The 19477-nt window shown below is 41.1% G+C and overlaps 1 protein-coding gene across 2 annotated transcripts; it reads right to left on the bottom strand.

The window, feature by feature from the left end:
- Nucleotides 1-1172: 1172 nt before the first annotated feature.
- tulp4b (TUB like protein 4b) lies at nucleotides 1173-19276 on the bottom strand. Of its 2 annotated transcripts, none has more exons than XM_034675706.1 (16): nucleotides 19183-19276; nucleotides 18250-18532; nucleotides 14665-14934; nucleotides 13963-14091; nucleotides 12855-13016; nucleotides 12474-12654; nucleotides 12271-12378; nucleotides 12006-12172; nucleotides 10535-10759; nucleotides 10147-10381; nucleotides 9181-9322; nucleotides 8916-9060; nucleotides 8118-8211; nucleotides 7891-8034; nucleotides 4295-7764; nucleotides 1173-3987 (listed from the first exon to the last, which is right to left on the bottom strand). In XM_034675706.1, exons 2-16 carry the CDS (start codon nucleotides 18265-18267, stop codon nucleotides 3871-3873), a joined length of 5607 nt encoding a protein of 1868 aa, XP_034531597.1. In that variant the 5' UTR covers nucleotides 18268-18532; nucleotides 19183-19276; the 3' UTR covers nucleotides 1173-3870. The 2 variants fall into 2 exon arrangements, with proteins under 2 accessions (XP_034531597.1, XP_034531598.1); XM_034675707.1 differs by having other exon boundaries at nucleotides 1397-3987; nucleotides 9199-9322.
- Nucleotides 19277-19477: the final 201 nt, after the last annotated feature.

Below are 19477 nucleotides of genomic sequence, written 5' to 3'. Positions count from 1 at the left end.
TATGAGCAAATTAAATAAACAAGTTTCCCTCTATGTGAATCTATGGAAGCCCATTTCTGCCACTTAGAATTTTTTTTTTAGGAAAAGTAAAAAAAAGAAAAAGTTCAGTCATAATGATGAGAAACTAAGTCATAATAATGAGAAACTAAGTCACTATTATGAGATAATATCTAATAATTATGGCTTAGTATATCAAAAATTATGACAACTTTTTTTTTTGTTTTCCTAAAAAAAATAAATTCTAAGTGGCAGAAATGGGCTTCCATAGAATTCAGTATGTTTCCAGACACTTAAATATTCTGCTCGTCACAACTTTGTTTTCAGTTAACAGAGACATTTCATATAATCACCTGTATTTTCTACTTTATTCATTTTTGTCCTGTTTTTTTCCTTTCTATTGCTAAAGATTAAAGAAAGAAAGAAAGAAAGAAAGAAAGAAAGAAAGAAAGAAAGAAAGAAAGAAAGAAAGAAAGAAAGAAGGAAGGAAGGAATTCAGAATAATATGTCCTCTCACTTCCCTTTAAGGTTGATTATGTCCCTTCACTTTTAAATATATGTGATATAGTTTGAGTTTTTTTTAAATTCAGTTTATTCTATATTTTTTCCTCAATAAGTTTTTCAAATTAAAAAAGAATAAGCAAAATAATAATAATAATAATAATAATAATACATTGATAATTCAAGCAGTCTTTAAAATTCTGATTATGGAGTGGATACATTTTCATTCAAGCAGTTGTTTCTTGTTGATTTGCAGAATTAAATAAACAGCTTATTTACTAAAAGCGTACGCAAAACCTTTTAAAAGGAAACAGACCGGACTGTGGACAGAAACTTATAACAACTTTATTGACCCTCTGAAATCCAATTTTTTTCTAATACCAAATTTGATTTCTACATTTTTTGGAGACCTGGTTGAAAAGTTAAAAAAGTCAAAGGGACATTTTTGTAAATTTGTTCTTAATCAATATGTATTATATTACTATTTACATGTTTTCAGAATGTATGTATAAAATGTGTAATAATAAATAAGAGTGCTATGAAGGAAATTTTTCCCGATTTTTCACTGCAGTTTATACAAACATATTGCTTATTTATATCAAAATAGTCTTCTATTCTGCTATTTTAAAGAACATTATAATGGATGATCACTTAAGATAAGATAAGATAGGATAAGATCAGATAGTCATTTACTCATCCCACAACGGGGAAATTCAAGAGTCACAGTAGCAAAGCAGACAGTGCAAAAATATATATATAAAGCAAACAAGAGCCTATAAAGTAACAATTATTAAAAAGTTTTTTAAAAAAGTTGATGGCCGAAAGGAGAAGCCATGGTATGCTCCTAAAATAACTGGCCTTGCATCAGAAAACGAAAGAGTCAAAGTGGAAATGAAATACGTTTGAAACAATGTTTTTATTAATACATATATAATACACTCTGTCCAACCTGTAGGTCCATATAAACATATGGTCATAACACATTTGTTTCCTTCATAAAACAAGAGAGAAAAAGAAAAATCTGTCAACCAGCTGTTAATTAGGCAGTACTGATGATAACTGATACTCATGTTGGCTGGAGTCTCTGAAGCTGCGTTAAATCAAAGCTGTTAAATCAAAATCACCACACTCATTTTCCTTTAGCCTCTCAAAATAATGTATTCTTTTCTTTACTTCTTTTCTTTAACTTTCTGTCCACATATGAAACATGTCCTCACATTTCCACAATGTTTTCCTTTATACATTAGCACCAAATCTAAATGAACCTCATTCCTCTGACACATGAAGGTTTTTTTATTTATTAACTTTGAAAGTTAATTAATCTCTTTTTTTCCAAATGGAACATCAAAAAAACTCTTGGTACTATGTTAAAGCAAAGATGGAGTACAAAATTACTGGAATTAGCAACATATAAGCACATTTTTCGAAGCATATAATAATGTAAAGTTATTTACTAAATACACAGTGCAAGCAGCTTTGTATTTTCTTTTGCAAGTTCAACATCAGTTCTACGTAGGTAACGTTATTGCACACAAGCTCTATCTATCTAAAGCAGCACTGATCTCCAACAAGGCAAACTACTGATGTAGTAGCATCATAAACACCCAAAGATAACAACACAGAGCCAACTGAGTGTGAGGGGATCTCAGTTTTTATGCAAATTGTTGAATATGAGGGACCACCTTCTCCTTTACTTTAACACCAGTTACACACATTTGGCAATTTGGGTTTATTTGGCACACATACACTTACTGTTAACCATTACTGACAAATGTGAGGGGACTCTTTGAATATAAAAGATGCAAAAGCTAATTTACACCTGACCAATTTAAGAATGCATCATCAGATTTAAACATGTCTGAGTGAATAACAGGGGCGATTCTGGGATCGGATGTTTAGGGGTGCTGACCCGGAAAGATAATTTCTCTGTTTTGTACATTTTAATGCAATTTCCTTCCCACATTTGTGAAAGAAAAGTAAAACACTTTTTGGGAAAGTCTGTGACTAAACCATCAAACCTGATAAAAGTTATTTAAATGCTGAGCCACAGCAAAAGAGGAATGGATTGGAATCATAAGAGAAACATGGTAACCCTAATTTCTGGGGAAAGACAACTCATTTTGATACAGCAGCTCCTCAACATACACATAAACAGTATGTATGTTTCTGGAGTAAACCAGCACCCTAAAGTGAGAACCAAAAATACCAAAAATTGACATTGGAGTTATTTTTTGGACTTTCATTTGAAATGCAATGCACAACATGTAAAACTCAGTGGAGCTGCTGTATTTTTTTTGTTAAGATATTACATTTCAACCCAGTACTGTATGGTTTTGAAACTTTTGTAGCTTGTTAAAAAGGACATACAGACATTTTTTTTTTTTAAATCTCTCAAATTTTAGGGGTGCTGGGATTCAATATAGAGGGGCTTCAGCACCCCCCTAAATGGTCTAGAAACGCCTATGGTGAAGAATGATTTGCAGTATGGTGGTCAAATAATCTGAAATACAATATTCATTGCTCCACTTCATAGAAGTATCATGAATGAAAAAATATACAAACTATGTTAAACCGTACTCAAGTCCACATGTTGCAGCAACAGAATCAATGTATTTTGCTATTGCATGTTCAGCTGTTTAAACAAAGTAGAAGACATTTATCAACAAAAACAGACTAAAACTCCGATTACTGCATCAAAAATACATGACATGTAAGGATATAATTAAAATGATTAACAAATTGTTTGATATAGTTGATAAAGCACTGTTATTTATGTCTGTAATAACTGAAAGATGATTGAAAACCGTGCAGTATTGTGTCAGATGTGGTTGGCTAAATGAAAGCCACCGTGCTTCACATTATAAGAAATCCTTTCAACACAATCCGATATGAAATAAGTACTCATTTTAAGTACATTGAACTTGCCATCACTTAAAGAGAGAAGAGATGTCTTTGGCACCAGATGGTACTTAACCTTCTAACAGCTTGTTAAATCCAATCCAACATTTACTTAGTGTGAATATCTTTTATTTTTCCAAGGAAGGTTGACTCTTTTTTTACCTCAATAAACAACATTTGAATAATAACTAAAGTTAGCTTGAATACATTCAATATATGAACTAGAAATGACTAAGTAAATGGTATTGTCTGTAATACCACTAACCGAGACTGCCTCTGCCTCCAACAGACTGTGAACTATCAGCACGTCCAAGACCGCCTTGTATATTAATCTTCATAAAACAGAACCTCCTGGACATTGACGTGTCCCCAGCTGTCACCTGACAGACTGGGATGCAATACCATTGTGGACCCTTGTGGCCAACACCATTGGGCTTCTTTTGAGTGTGCCAGTGGCAATACAGAGTAACCTTTTCACTTCAGCCTTTGAGTCACATTGGCCAGGGCAACAGCAAATGCCTGCACTGCTGAGAAAGGATACTGGAAATCCAAGATATAGGCATTCCCATCGATGCGCCCAAACTGCATCACCTACAAAAGACAAGAAATGGGAGAACATTTATGAAAAATGATTTTCATCACAGGGTACACTATGTATTGCATTGGTTTTTATAATTTGTCAGAAGTCAGTGAAAAACTCAACCACCCCTACTCATTACCCTAGGTAAATCAGTCCAAAAGCCAAAGATACTTAGCATACTTTAAAATAAAACCACAGCAACTCCTCAGACTCAAAGATGAAACCAGTCAATATTTGGAAACTAAAAGGTTTGCCCGTGAGTGTTCACTATCTTCTAATTATTAAAATCAAATAATCTTAAGATTTCTGACACAATACCTGTCTACCATCCAGTTCAATTTGAAAATTTTTTGCTGACTCCTGCGTGACTCTCCCTCCAAAATCCAGTTGGTAGACCTGTGTGGCCTCGTTCCACAGTGGTTGTTTATTGGCCATCACATAGACAAACCCTTGGCTTCCCAAACTACGGTCCTCTCTTTCATTGGCCTTGCGGCACTTAATCTCCTCCAGCTCGCTGGCCATGCGCAGGCTGCGCTTGTTCTTCCAGCTCTTCTTACTGCTCTGGTTCTGGTTCATGAGCTCGTCTCCGCTGATAAACAGCTCTGGCTCACTCTCTGAGCTGTCCTGGAACTCGTTTGTGTTCCTACTCATCTTCTTTGTTTTATTGAGTTGTTCTCGCTGACCCTTTGGCTTCTTTTTCTCTCTGCTTCCAAGCCTTGGACTGGAAATGAGACTGTTGAAGTCAGAGAGTGCGCGGCCTTCCTTTCTGGACTTGCCCTCAGAGACGTTGGACATGTTTGCCTCCTCGGCCCGGCTGTCTAGTCTCTTGCGACTCTTCTTGTTGAAGCGATCTGACTCCTGCGGCACAGGGCTTTCGTTGAGCGATGAGGGTTCTGGAAAGTTGTTGGTGGACTCTGCTAGATCCTCTGTGGCACTTTTGGAGGGTGGTAGCTCAGTAGGTGGAGGAGGAGGTGGAAGAGGGGGTGGTGGTGGAGGCCCAGTAGGAGGCGGAGGGGATAGAATGGGCTTTTCTAGAAGCTGATGCGTTTTGGTGGGGAGGGGAGGTGCTGGTGGGTCTTGCATTGGAGGTGGGCAGGGGTAAGGGTTCCAGGGGTGGAGGTTAACAGGATGGAGTTGGAGTCCGGCACATGAGCTGGCTCCTGGATACATTGGAGGGAGAGGACAGCAGGCCAAGTTTGCCAGATTTGGAGGATATCCTGGTGGCAAAACCAAGTTTGCTTCCTGTTGACCAAAAGGGACTGAACCAACCCCTTCACTGGGATTGCACTGGGGCGGAGGATTCTGTAAAGTCTGAAGTGGGGGACCACCGTGAGCCACACCTGGAGGAAAAGGTGATAGAGATATCTGGTAACCTGATGGGAAAGTAAGTGTGCTTGTGCTCTGACTGGCTGGAGCTTTAGTTGTGAGAACAAACGGCAGTCGAGTCATGTCCAAGTGCTGAGCTTGACTAATGATGATTGGAGGTGGTTTATGAGGTCCTGGTGGGGGACCTAACATTGTTTGCTCTGGGGTGAGCCAGAAATCTTCTGTGGTAGAGGGGTCCCACTGGTAAGGCGGAGGTCTTTTTAGTGTCAAATTGACATCTCCAAGGGTCAGCTGACGTACAGATTTCTCAAGATGACACTGCTGATTTAAAGTCTCATCTTCAGTAAAGGCAGAGTTTACATACACTGTTCTGTCTCTGCTGTTATCAGCAGCACCCAACAGACTGTAAGACGACTGAGAGGTCAGGGGTGAGGCACCTTTGGAGTGCACAATGATGGTGCTGTGGTGTGCTCCTTTTCCTGGTGGGAAGTCTTGCCTCACCACTGTGCCACCTGCAATGCCGCTACTTGAAGTCCCACCCCCGCTGACACTGACACTAGTACTGCTGCTGTTGCTGCTGCACTGTGTGCATGTGTACAAAGCAGTGGGCACCCTCTGCTGGTAACTGAGTGCTAGTGCACTGTTTATTTTAGCCTTGGTGGGGAGGGTTCTTGAGCTGTCCATCATCTGTGGCACTTTAAGCCCTACGTCCCTGCGGTCACGACGCAGAGTGGCATGAATCAGACTGCTGTCAATTCTCTGGGGAGGAGGAAGTGTAGCAGTAACTTGATTGGCTGGATCTGGATAAGGAGGAGGGTCACCACTAGGTATGGAGTATCGAGGGACAGAGAGACGACTTAATGTTGCTGAGCTATAGGGAAGCTGAATCTTTTTATTCTCAGAGGACGTGACTTTCAGTGTGGCCGAGCCGTGGACACCGTACGAGTTTTGGTTACGAATGAGGCGTCTGCGTGGTCGACAGACCTCCTCTACATTGCCACTGCTGTCAAAGGTTGTGATCCTTTCGTACCCTAGAGGTGTTGGGTACTGTAGAGTGACAGGGTGAAGCAAAAATTCATCTTTCTTTAGACAGGGGTCTGGTGCCAGGACACTAGGGCTGTCACAGTTTGTGACGAGAGTTTGAGGAATCGTGGAAAGTGTAACTGTGGCTGCAGACACAACAGTGCCTGGATACGGAGGAGGAGGATTAGCCTTCCTCATTTGCATCTCCATGGATCCCTCAGGGTCACTGAAGGGAGGTAAAGTCCGTGGCAGACTTGGTTTAAGAGTGTGCCCATGCTCTAATCTGTTCAGCCCTGGCTCAGTGATCGGAGGAGGAATCTGAGGCAGAATATGAATCTGTTGTAAGGAAATGGTTGGGTATCCAGTAGGAGGAGGGGGCAGTGACATCTGCATCTTCAGTTGCTGCTGCATTTGTTGGTGCTGCCTCTGCATCTGTTGATGTTGCTGCTGTATCTGCTGGTGCTGCTGCTGGAGCTGCTGCTGCTGCTGCCTCATCTCCTGAATCTGTTGCCGGATTTGCTGCTGTTGCTGCTGCATCTGCTGCTGCTGTTGCTGCATCTGTTCATGCTGCATCTGCATCTGGTGCTGCTGATGCTGGATTTGCTGTTGGTGATGAAACTGTTGGGGTGTCACTGGTTGATTTGGTTGCAGTTGTTGGTGTTGCTGAGCCTGGAGTTGTTGGTGTTGTTGGTGTTGTTGGAGTTGTTGGTGTTGTTGTTGTTGCTGTTGTTGAAGTAGTGCCTGCTGGTGGTGCAGTTGCTGTAGCTGTTGATGTTGCTGCTGGAGTTGCTGTTGTTGTTGTTGTTGCTGTTGTTGTTGTTGTTGTTGTTGTTGTTGTTGTTGTTGTTGTTGCTGCTGCTGCTGCTGTTGGTGTTGTTGTTGTTGTTGTTGTTGTTGTTGTTGTTGTTGTTGCTGCTGCTGCTGCTGGGATTGGGACTGATGGTGGTGTTGTTGCTGCTGCTGTTGTTGATGATGGTGCATTTTCTGCTGCTGCTGTGCCTGCATTTGCTGGGACTGCTTGGATGGTGGTTGGCGAGGCTGCTGCGAGTGAGAGCGCTGTGGATGAGGCTGTGGGGGAAGATGGTGGGGAGGAGGTGGAGGAGGAAGTGTACCAGGAAGAAGCGGACCCATCTCCAGCCCGTTGAAGATCACCTGCCCGGGGTTTGAGTATCTAGTTGGCACAGGATATGGTGAAGCAACTGCATCCTGCCCATGATCAGTAACAGGGACGGAGGCAGCAGCGGCCGCGGCTGCAGCTGCTGCAGTAGCTGTTGGGTTGGTCAGGACGTCAAGCTGAATATTCTGATTGGCCAGAAGTGACTGAACCAAGCCGATACTTTGGGTTGGAGACATGGCCTGTGCCGGGCTGTGGATTGGAGCAATGGGAATGTTGACTGTACAGGGAGGATTGTCTCCTGCCACTCCTGATGGACCCATCACTTTATGAAAAACAAACAAAGGAGAACTGTGTAAGAGTGAGGTGTGTTGGAAATAAGTTATATTAGACTTGTTTTCTCAATATCTTCAGAAACTCCTGAGCAAAAAATATTCTTTTCTATCCCTACCTGGTAAGTCATCCTCATCCTCACTGAACACATTGGGGTTGAACACAGGCAGGCTCATAAAGTCATGGGAAATCTTCCTCACTTCTGGAAGGTAGATAGTCATCTGTCGTGGTTGCAGATGGAGCAAACTGGTCTTATAGATGACTGAAACATAAAAGAATGTTGTGTTTTCTGTTAAACTCATCTGAATGCTCAGTGTGTTTAAGATGTTGCTTTTTTATAATTACCTGCACCAAGATTGGCAGGGAGAAAAGAAGCAAGTCCAACTATTTTGAATTTTGTCCCCCAAATGTTGGATGTGACTTGAGCAAGGTAGTTGTGCTGTGAAGAAGCAGAAACAATGAAAACATGGAGGTATCTTATTTTTGATAAACTGTACTCGTCTCCAGCTTTAGGATATAATATTTGGGTTTCCTGAGTATTTCTGTACATGTTTACAGCACATATCGAATATGAATCTAAACCGAGTTTATTATATCTAAAAAAAGGAAAATATTATCACAGATATTAAGTGTATTTAAATAAGGAAGTCAATCAGGAGTTGACATAAGCAGAAACGTCTCTGTATATCCCGTAGCAAGACAGAAAATATCAAATTTAAAAAAATACAATATCTTGTTTTTCTTACTTTGGTTTCGTTATTCAAAGGAAAAGCTTTTTTTTTTATTGCTCATCAATCAATCAATATGTTTTTTCCTGTTTAACTGAATCCTTCAGTGTGTTTTGTTTGTGATTGATAAATGGTTTCTCTGTATTTTTGGACGGGGGGAACTGTTATTGCAGACCAAAATAAACTTCAAACTTTATCAGCTAAAGCTTTTGTGTTGTGGATCCACAGTTGAACCAAAATACTTTTGCAACACTGCAGTTATTATTACCCGGCTTACTCAGTCATCACACAGCTGTGTTAAATACTTGATTCTGATTGGTCAACAACCACAGCTTGTATTAATTCTGAATAGCAAAGGTGACGCCAGGGACAACCTAGTTACATACGTCACGCATATCTAATCAGACTGTCATACCTCTGTGATCCCGTCCATAGAAAACTCTCGACGTGTCAAACTTGGAGACCGAATTGGAGGCTTCTTTGTCGGCAACCGTGGTGACCGCTGGCCCTCCTGATTGGCCCGTGACAGTTTGGGAGATTTTCTCAATTCCATGGTCATCCTTTAAAATTAAAAGGTGAAATATTTAACTATCTTCTAGTTCAGATCACTTTGCCAAAGTGGCAAATGCTTAAAAATGGTTCCTAGATATAATAATATCTATATATAGTAATGTTCCGACATGTTCAGTCTGTGGGACCTGTTTCCTCTGGATAGCTTTGGGGACTTCTTCCCGACCCACTCATCGCTCAACTCAATGTCACTGGAGTCGGAGCAGTTGCAGCTGTCAGTGTATGAAATCATGGGATTCACACACACCTCCTCTGGAAAGAAGAAAAACAAAACAGAAAAGGTGAGTCCCCATACATACTCACATGGCCCTGAACCACCCTCACATAAAAACATTATGGTGACATCACAAGCTAAGATTCAAGATTCAAAGGTTTTTATTGTCAATTTTCACTGTATATACGAGACATACAGGAAAAACGAGATGCTGTTTCTCTCTTCCAGCTTTTAAATATCTAAAATTTAAATATAAAATACAATAAAATACAGTTCTATAAAAACATCCTATGTACACAAGCTACATGCAATCTTGTTTCAGTCAAGGATCAGGCTATTCCTGCATGAAGCTTCAGACCATTATACATCAGAGAATCACAACAGTCTGTCAATTATGATAAACATGTTGGAGATTCAACTAGCATTTACAAGTGTTTGACAATGTTTGCTCTATGTCAGCTAAACTGCCATTAACATAGAGGCTGTGGTTGCTAAAAGGAGAAGTAGAATTATATATTTAACTTGTATGACTTGTAAAAGATTGTAGTTTCGTAAGTTTCATAACTACACAGAAAGGTCAACAAATGATGTAAATACTTGAGTCACGCTGCAAATATCAATGAAGTTTAACTACAAACAAGCTAAATGAAGCTAAACTACTAGTTTACATGTGGATGACAACTACCCAACATTGGCTTGCCAGGTTTTCAATCTCCTGACTGATCCCTTTCACACTTTTAGTTCAGTTTATCAATTTACATAACAAAAAGAAAAAAATCACCCATATCTAGTGCTATCTAGACAAGTAGATAGTTCATAAACTATCTGAAGTATACAGTTTAGATGTGTGGTCTAAGCCCACCTGCTTTGCTGTCTGTTTTTGGATCCATGATGACAAACTCTGGCCGTAGTTTGCTGATTCTCCTTCCTTTGAGAATAGGTACCAGACCTCCTAAATATTCTAGGTACAGAGTGTAACAGGGTCCTCCTGCCTCAGGGCTGTCCTCAGCTCGCTTCATGGTGCAGTGGAGCCGCTCGTTCCCAGCTGTGGGATAGCTGACAAAGTCACGGATGTTGTTGGGGTCGGGGATGGGGGGCTGGAACAAAGAGAGGAAAAGGCTGTAAAACTGCTGGACAGTTAAAGGAAAACATGTCTCAGTCAGCAGTTTTGCATTATAGCAGTGCAACAAAATCAAAGAGGAGCTGTCTCCGGCTGTTAATGCAAAGCAGTTAATAAGGTAACAATTCACCTTGATGGTGGGTATGAAGGCAGTTGTGACGTAGGAGCAGAGCAGTGAGGGCATGTTCAGTTTCCCCACATCTTTCTCCTCTCGCAGGGCGCTGGCGATGCCCTGCTGGCATAAAAGTTGGAGGCTGGCCACCCTGTGCTCCACACGCACCACATACAGAGCCGGCCCGCACGCAAGGAACAGGCGAGAGTCTCTGTGACCCCAACAGATGGTGGTGATGGGTCTCTGGAAAACACATTTTGACCACAGTTTTTAACATTCACTGGCAACTCACTTTGATACTTATAGTGATAACAAAGCAACCTATTGAGGTCCAATTTATCAAGTTCAATTCTCCAAAATGTACTGAAATAAGGTTTGAAATATAGTTTAAAGTTTAACAATTAAAGGACTATTTTTCAGGTAGTTGTAACCTAAAGGCTGATTTATACTTCTGCGTCGAATCGACGGTGTAGCCTACGCTGGGGGTCCACGTAGCTCCCGTACCTATGCAGAGGCCTACGCACGTAGCTGACGTGCACCTCCTCCAAAATTTAACTACACGTAGAATCGACGCGGACCACAAGCCCTGTGATTGGTCCGCTCGCCGGTATTGTATTTCTCGCATTAACATCACATCCGGGATCCCGGACATCGGCCACACATCGGCCGTGTATTTCATCTCCTCCTCTCTATTCTTCATGTAATCATGTCTGTATGATAAACAGCAACATGTATCAGCTGTAGATTAACAGAACACGCTCTGAAACTCTGTGGAAAAGTAAACAGAGATCGTAGCGGGGCCAGAAGCAGGCGACCGGCTATCAGAGAGACCACACTGCTCTCAAGCATTTCGGTGGAGAATTGCTGCGCGTCATGGACACATCGACGCACAAGCATGTGGGGCTCATGTCCGCGTCAGCCCCTGCTGTGTAGGGGAGACGCAGAAGTATAAATCAGCCTTTAGTTTTACATTTTTATTTTAAAAGGCATCCCTGTTCATTTCACTGTTTGAAAACTAGTTAAAGACTCCTCACAGGTGCTTTAATCCTTGAATATATATCAAAAGCCCTTTTCTAAATCTTAAAATATATTTTGATAATATGCACATAAGCTTACGTAAATATATATCATTGCAAGACCTACAAAGAAGACTGTTGGAGCCAAAATCTGAACACAACAGGAGGTCAGACATTTTTAATTTGTTCATAATTTCTTTCAACATTTTTCAGGAGTCACACTAACTAGTCCTAAGTGTTTTACTGATCCCCCTGAAACTTTGTCGGTCTTTAAAAAAAACGTAACAATGTATAATTGCCCAAACCTCAAGTTTATGTTAGTTAGAGCTTACTTATAGCAGCCATATATATATAATCCTTGCATATTAAAAGTAGATGGGTGCAGAGACCAATTCAATGTTGCACACAGCTTGAATTGTATTTTTTTTACCCAGCAAAGCATTCAAAGTATACCTCAGTAAATAAGGACTCACTTGTGCAGGTGTTTCCAACGTGTAGATATGCTCCCCTTGGACGTTATAGAACTTAACTAGGGCGTTCCTCATGATGGATGCACAGGCAGCGTCAACAGGAAGTCCGTGTCTCTCCATGCCCGCCACAGCCAGGAGATCTCCCTGAGAGCACCATTGGGCCTCGACATCTGTGGAGGAACGGAACACAAAATAATCCTCTTTGTCATAACATCTGATGAGCATACCTGTTCATTTTTATACCTTTCATGCCCATGAATTTTCATACCTTTCAGCCCTGAGCGGATAACAGCAGGAGAGAGGTCGTCATAGTTGTTCATTAGGCTGATATCGCCTGATAAGAAGGTGACCGTCAGCAAAGGCTTCACTCTCCTCACTTGGAGGAACAAAGAAAAGTAAGTACATTAGCTCATATGGAAAAAACACAAGGTAGTAAACTGTCATATCTGCATTCAGGTAACTTGTTTGTACCCAAAGGCAGAATATTGTCGTCAGAGTCCGTGTCGCTCTCTGTGCTGTCCTCCACCAAAAAGTCCGGGCAGTTCCAGGACATGCTCACGATCCCATCAGACTCATGTAACAGGACATGGGCGAGCATTCGTCCGTGACAGTCCATCACTATCACCTGACCATCTGCTGTTCCAAACAGGACCTGGGGGAGCAGTGTACATAAAACTTTAATACATCAGAATGCTCAGGAGCTTCAAATACTAGGGAGGAGAAGTGCTGCAGTAAAGCCTCTTATATAAGTTGTTTATTCTTGTTTTTGTGTATAGCATTTGAAGAATCCTAAATGTAGTAGTTCCAGTTACAGATCAAATTTTATGCGTTGTAACAGAAAAAAAAACCTGCCTGTTGATCATCAGGTGTCCAGATGCCACAGGTGATCTGACTCTCCAGGTTAATCTCAGAAGACCAGTGTCTCTGCCCGCTGACCGAGCCAACCAACACAAAGCCATCTCTGTACGCGATGAGGGCCTGAGTGCCGTCATGTGACCAAGTGAAGTCACTCACCTGAGAGAGAAATGATCCATTTTAAGACATTTGGGTACAGGACGTTGACTTCAAAATACAGCGGTAGCCCTGTATGCTGTAGTTTTTCTGTTTGTTTTTTAAAGCTCCTGTGAGGGACTTTGTGTTGATTTTGGCGCCCCCCATGTGGACAATGCAGTCTACAATATAATCTACAAGTGTTATGAGTGTTTCTAGTTGCAGTATCTCACACATAGACTGTATAAATAATGGAAGTAGTATCCGTGACGTCACCCATCTGTTCCTGAGCGCTGTTTTAAAGCCAGTCGACAGCGGCAGCCATATTGGAAATGCGGAACTCAACCAGGCATAGTGTGGCGTAAAGGGGCGGAGTTTGAGCCTCTTAGCCAACAGCTATGTGTTCCCGTCCGGGAGTCAAGTCGGTCATGTCCTTATTTGGGCAAAAACTTGTAATCTTAATATCTTCTGAACCGTCACGTTAGAAATAAATTCACTCGTCTTTTTTGAATTGGTGTGTATGTGGTTTTTGGTGTCTGCAGCCAGCCTCAAGCGGATTCTTGATGAATTGCAGTTTATAACACTTCCACATGGGCTTCATAGTTTGAGACCGGAGGTTGCTGCTTGGTCTCATAGTGCTCTCCTTTAGAAGTCAAATGCTTCTCTCCTCCAGAATCTTGGTCATGCAACATGCGAGAAAAAAAGCTGAATCAGCAATGACTTGGTCAGACACCTACACCCCCACCAGTGATTTGGGAATTTCAAAATAACCGTAAGTGAACTGTAACTAACACGTCTGCTGGCTTTTTTAGGTCATAAAAAGACATCAGTATTAATTTCAGTCTGTTTCATAACCAGATCCTCACAGGAGCTTTAAATTATTTATTATATTAAACATTTTTTGTGCAATGTTCAGGATTTATGCATCTAAAAACATCATACATCATATGTGAATGTGACTCTGCAGTACCTGTGCTCCTCTGTCATTCACCAGCTCTACTGACCACCTCCCTTCATACTGGATCCACACAAATATACCTCCCTCCATATCACAGGTGGCCAGCTTCTGAAAGGGTTCATTCCAGCGCACCAAGACAACCTGCAAAAGTACCCAAAAAAGACACTGTAACTACTTTCTTCTTCAAACACAGGTGGCTTTCTGCATATGCCATCAGTCATGATTAATTTACAGCGGGTGCACAAATGCTACAAAAAGCCTTTTAGGATGAATGTGGTTTCAAAGAGCACTGCAGTGAGAGTCCCAGTCAGCCTCTAGAGGAAATAACAACATAATGTTGTCTGAATCTGTCAATTTGAAGGATTTTAGGAGCAAAACTTGATTACAAAGCATGCAAAGACATAATTACTCAAGTGTAGATATTAATAGCTTTCATCCTAATGCTCCCTGAAAGTGTTTATCTTCTTTTCACGTCTTTTCACCTGTTTTATAAAGCAAACAGTCACATTCTGTACTCATATTTTGGCCTACATTTTCAAGTTGGATGCATACTTATCAAAGTTTTGGCTAATCTCCGTTTGGCCCCACACTTCCTAAATGGTTATTTATATGCTAATTTTTTGGTGAGATTAAGGTAAATGTCAGATTTGTTGGAGCCAAAATGAGAAAAAGAGGAATATTATCCTTTGAAATGAAGCAGATTCATGGCCATACCTCACTGTTGTGTCCTCGAAGATTGAAATTGATTCTCTGAGGTGTAGTTCTGTCCCTCCTGCAGTGGCTCGATGTAAACGTCACCCCAACGACTCCTCTCCCATTCCCTGTGGCCAGCCAGCCCTCCTCATAGTACCGTCTCCGGCACACTGGCTTGTCCTTCTCGCTCTTGGGGACCCGGCCTTTCCACGAGAGGCAGAGGATGTTGGAGTCACTGCAGAGGATGGGACCATGTTCCACGGCAGCCAACATCCCTACTGAGTGACCAGGCTGGTGAAGCAGAGAGAGAGGCAAGTTTGAGCTGTAGAGAACAACTACTGTGACCTGATTCAGTGTAGACTGTCTGGTAGTCTGTATTTGGCCCTAAATTCACTCTAAACAGGCTCCTGTTGATGTTGAATGCATTTAGAGTCAAACATTGTTGGTTTTCTCAAGTGGGCTTGTTTGTGGATCCTTGACCTGTATAGCTGTAGAATCCATTTTACCAACAATTACAACAAGGAGGAAGCTTTAGATTGGATTTGAGAGTTTTGCGTCATACTTAAGTACTTTGATAAAGTGACTTTAAAGCTCCTGAGGAGTTGTCATCTGGTTATGAAACAGACTGACATTAAAGCTGGTGCCTCTACGTGACCTACAAAAGCAAAAGACGCCATCAGTGACAAGACTGATTATCTCAAAATACAGTAGGTATTATTTATAGCTTGAAACCTCTGCTGTGGGGTAGATGTCAGACTAATGAGTCACAGTGATCTGCAGAAACAGCTTGTGTTTTACATTTTAAACAGTAAAGATTCACAGCAGGTGATTAACGTGACTGTTAAAACAAAGCAAGATGAGACTCTTTTTTTATCAGTAATTACTCAGGTACAGGACAAATTCAACAAAGAGTTAATGTACCACTTTGTCCACAGGGGGCGCCAAAATCAACACCAACCCAAAGTTCCTCACAGGAGCTTTAAATCAACTGCCTATGGGTCATATGTTACAGGACACCAACTCTAAAGAAAATCTAGCAAAGTTATGATGCATAGACAGGGTGAGAATCAGACACTTTATCCTTCACGTTCTATGATAACACTATGATGGTTGCTTGTTGTATTATATCATGCATTTATTTGAGATAACTAATGAAGGCTGTTGAGTACAAGTTTGATTTCGTTCAGAGTTTAGGAGCCTGCAGTGGCTCATTTAGAGTGCTCTTAGGAGTTTTTAGCTAATAATGAAACAGACTAATATTAATGCTGATGCCTCAATATGGCCTACAAAAACAAAGAAGAGCGCCATCAGTGACAAGATTTTTTATTTCTACATATTTTATCAATGTCTGAGCCACTGCCATGGGACAGGTGTCAGAAACAACCTTCATTTATATTTTCCACAGCACAGTTTAACAATGTGCGATTCTTTTGACTCTTAAAAGGCAGCAGGATACAAGCAATCAGATAACACTACTTCTACGTTTATAGAACAAGATAATCAATAAGCCCGCATATAATCATTTTGGCCACAGAGGGCACCAAAAGTTACTCACATAGAAAGTTGCTCATAGAAGCTTTAACAGAATCAGGACAAACCAGATGAAGCTGTTTGACTAATGGTGAATGGGAATGGGGATGCTATGATGATATGGAATGATGTTCTCATCTTTTTGGTCAGTGATATTGGATCAATGATCATCAGATCTATCCAGATCAATGTATTTTGACACCCTGTGTCATTGTACAGAGTGTTCTCACAGGGATCAACCTAGTGACTAAAACACATGGCTGGTACACTCTTTGTTTAAAATATTCCACCCAATGTGTATCCTTGGAGCAAACACAGCTTGCAGCAGTGAATCACTAAAGGTGCCCTTATAGCAGTACACTCATGATGGCTTCTGCTCATAGTGCTCGAGCTGTTGTTGTATTATTCACTGTCTATGGAGCAGCTCCAGGATTTATCTCTTGGTGAAGTCATCACCAGAGCTGTCTGTCTTTTATTTGTACAGAACATAATCCAGAACCAGAAATATTCAAGTGAGTCTATTTACGGGTACATTTACCCCTGAACAGAATGCTCATTTAGGTCAGTTACAACCCAGACGAGTGCATTAATGTACAGCCTTGTCCAATACTGACACTGCACAGACACTGTCAATAAAAATATGACCTAAATGGAACGCGTTTATCTCGAAGTGGAAAACACTACATTTCCCCAAAATAATATCTACTGTAAGAAGGCCCAAAGACGGCCATTACGTGGCCTCATATGGGCTTATCATATCTGTATTGGCCAATATGTTTGCCGATATGATTATATATTATTATATAGGGTGTAATCGCACCCTATTTTTGACACATAGTTTGTCAAAAAGCATGGGCTTCAACTGCATAGTTTCAGCACTGTCTCCTGCATATGTGAAGCAGATGATGGCCTGCATTTTGCTTGGTTGATAAAGGTATGTTTAAGAAAGCAGCCTTCTGACATCCTCAAAGGTCTGGTTACATATCAGGGCAGAAAACTTGATATAGTACATCAGCCCCCTCATTGTTATTCTGTGGATTTTCACCTCAACCACAGTGTTAGTATCATCCCCCTACATTTTCCATCAGTCATTTTATCCATTAACAATCCAACCCTTCAAGCCCTAACAGTGCAGACCTGCTGCATGCAGCGTGGCACGTTTGAAAATTCACTCCCATTGTGTTTCCATCACATAGCCAAGACATTACGACTCCACTTTTTAACAACTTTTCTCCCTCATTCTATAAAAATCCTCCATACAAAGAAAATGGTGATATATTGCTAATTAGATAAAGCGTATGGGTGCTGGTATATTTGAAAAGACTCCTCAATTCAAGAGAACACGTAAAGAAATGGAAGTGGGAAGCATGTCTCTAGGCGATTTGGCACCCTGCACTAAAACATACAGCTTTAACATTTAAAGCTCCTATAAGGAACTTTCAGTTTGTGTCCACTTTGGCGCCTCCTGTGGACAAAGCAGTACATCTCTCTTGATTTAGTACTGTATACATGGAAACAGTTAAATCTGACAAAGTCAGATATATCACTCACTGTGAATCTTGATGGAGGGTAATGTAAATAAATGCTGCTCCAGTAATTGTCTTGTCTGACACCTTATTTCAGTCTGGCTCATAACTACACAACAACTCTGATTGGAGCTTAAATTTCACCTTAAATAGCTCTATGATTGCTAAAGTCCTCTCATTCTGCTGCTTGAGAATATTGTATATTCTCCATCTTCTTGTGTCATCTCTTCACTCAGCCATATTTTCTCTGCACTTATTCAACAATCAAAGTAAATACTGATTTTCTGGCTGCACGGTTCTGTTGAATTATACATCTCTTGAACATTAAGTGCAACATATTTTGAAAATATTAATTGGTCTCTTTGGATACTTTGAATCTCCTCTCTAATATTACATTAAATTCTGTGTGGAGCATTTGGCTGCACATGATGACTCTCCAATGACTGTCCCACTTGGCAGCAGATTGCATAATCTGTCATAATATATTAAAACATGGCCAAGTAACCCAGAAAAATTAACAGTAGGACGATTTTATTATATGAAGACCTACCTCATAGTTCCTGGGCATGTTGAGTCACAATTCCTCCATTGAAGGTGTCCATATTTCCATTCAGGTAATGCACTGAAGGGTAATGGCTGCTCAGCTCTTGGTACTTACAATAAAATCTATGGGGAGGTAAAATGCATCATACAGCCAGATGTTGTCCAGCTATGCATTTAAATCGAGCAGCTCTGCACCTCAGAGTTCACCATGAAATGATGAGAATCCTCTCTGGTGACAGTGTCCCACCCCATGTCCTCCTGATGTGACTCTGGAGAGTTGTGTAATGATCCTTTTGCAACGAAGAGGGAAAAAAAGACGGGGAAAAAAAACAGCGTTACTCAACAAACAAGGTAATTTATAGGGTAGAAAGAGAAAATCAGAGATAGACGAGGTCTGCTTAAAATAGCCGCGTTGTCATTCAGTGCATCAACCTTGAAATTCACAGTTTTTCTCAGTCTCTATGCAACAGCAACACTGCATTGGAGAGCACGGCACTCGCAGTCTCCATGGGTACTGATACTGTCCGTGCTTTCTATTTTACGTCAAACAGCAGAGCAGCCTGGCAACAATGTTAACTCCTAAATGCCAAATTTGACATGAAGAAGAATATTAACATATTCGAATGCGGGCTATGTGAATATAATTAAGCATTTCAATCAAGTGGCTTTTTAACACGACAGGCTCTCTTTCTTTTAAAGAAATAACTGGAATTACTGACTAAAAGTCGAAGCAAAAGATTGGTAATCTCCTCTGTAAAGGTCTCCAACTAACTCAATTACAATTAAATGTGCCATTCAAATGCGCCTTGTAGCCCATCTGACCGCATGCAGCAGACTGGCTGAGCCAATGCGCACGAAACCGAAGAGCTGCAGCGGAAAATGAAGATGTTCTTTCCTTAAAGAGGTTATATGGTCACACACTCAAAGCTCTCTCACGTACCTGGAGCTGCTAAACAACGTTTATTCCAGAGACAGTCGGTTCATAGTGCGGTCGTGTTGCCAGGCGCTTCTCCGCTGGCGCACTTTGGGGTTGTGCCTTTAAAACGGGTTGCCATGAGGCAGATAGTACGGAAATTACACCCCGACTTTAAGTCTGGTTGAAACGAAACCCCCGGTACATACACTCAGCATGTCAAGAGCTGCTGAACTGAATAACTTGTCACATAGCTTATTTTCATACATTTTAATAAGGAGTCCCATTCACAGGCTACTACAAACACTACTAGACCGTTTTC

The sequence above is a fragment of the Notolabrus celidotus genome, chromosome 22 (genome assembly GCF_009762535.1).
Source record: "Notolabrus celidotus isolate fNotCel1 chromosome 22, fNotCel1.pri, whole genome shotgun sequence".
Taxonomy (NCBI): domain Eukaryota; kingdom Metazoa; phylum Chordata; class Actinopteri; order Labriformes; family Labridae; genus Notolabrus; species Notolabrus celidotus.
Note: the sequence above shows the minus strand (reverse complement) of the source record. Positions and strands in the feature narration are given on the sequence as shown.

Coding starts and splice junctions, on each gene's coding strand:
- tulp4b (XM_034675706.1), bottom strand. Junction 13,017..13,962: donor TGAATGACAGAGGAGCACAG/GTACTGCAGAGT, acceptor TTTCTCTCTCAG/GTGAGTGACTTCACTTGGTC. Junction 7,765..7,890: donor GGATGAGGATGACTTACCAG/GTAGGGATAGAA, acceptor TTTTTCATAAAG/TGATGGGTCCATCAGGAGTG.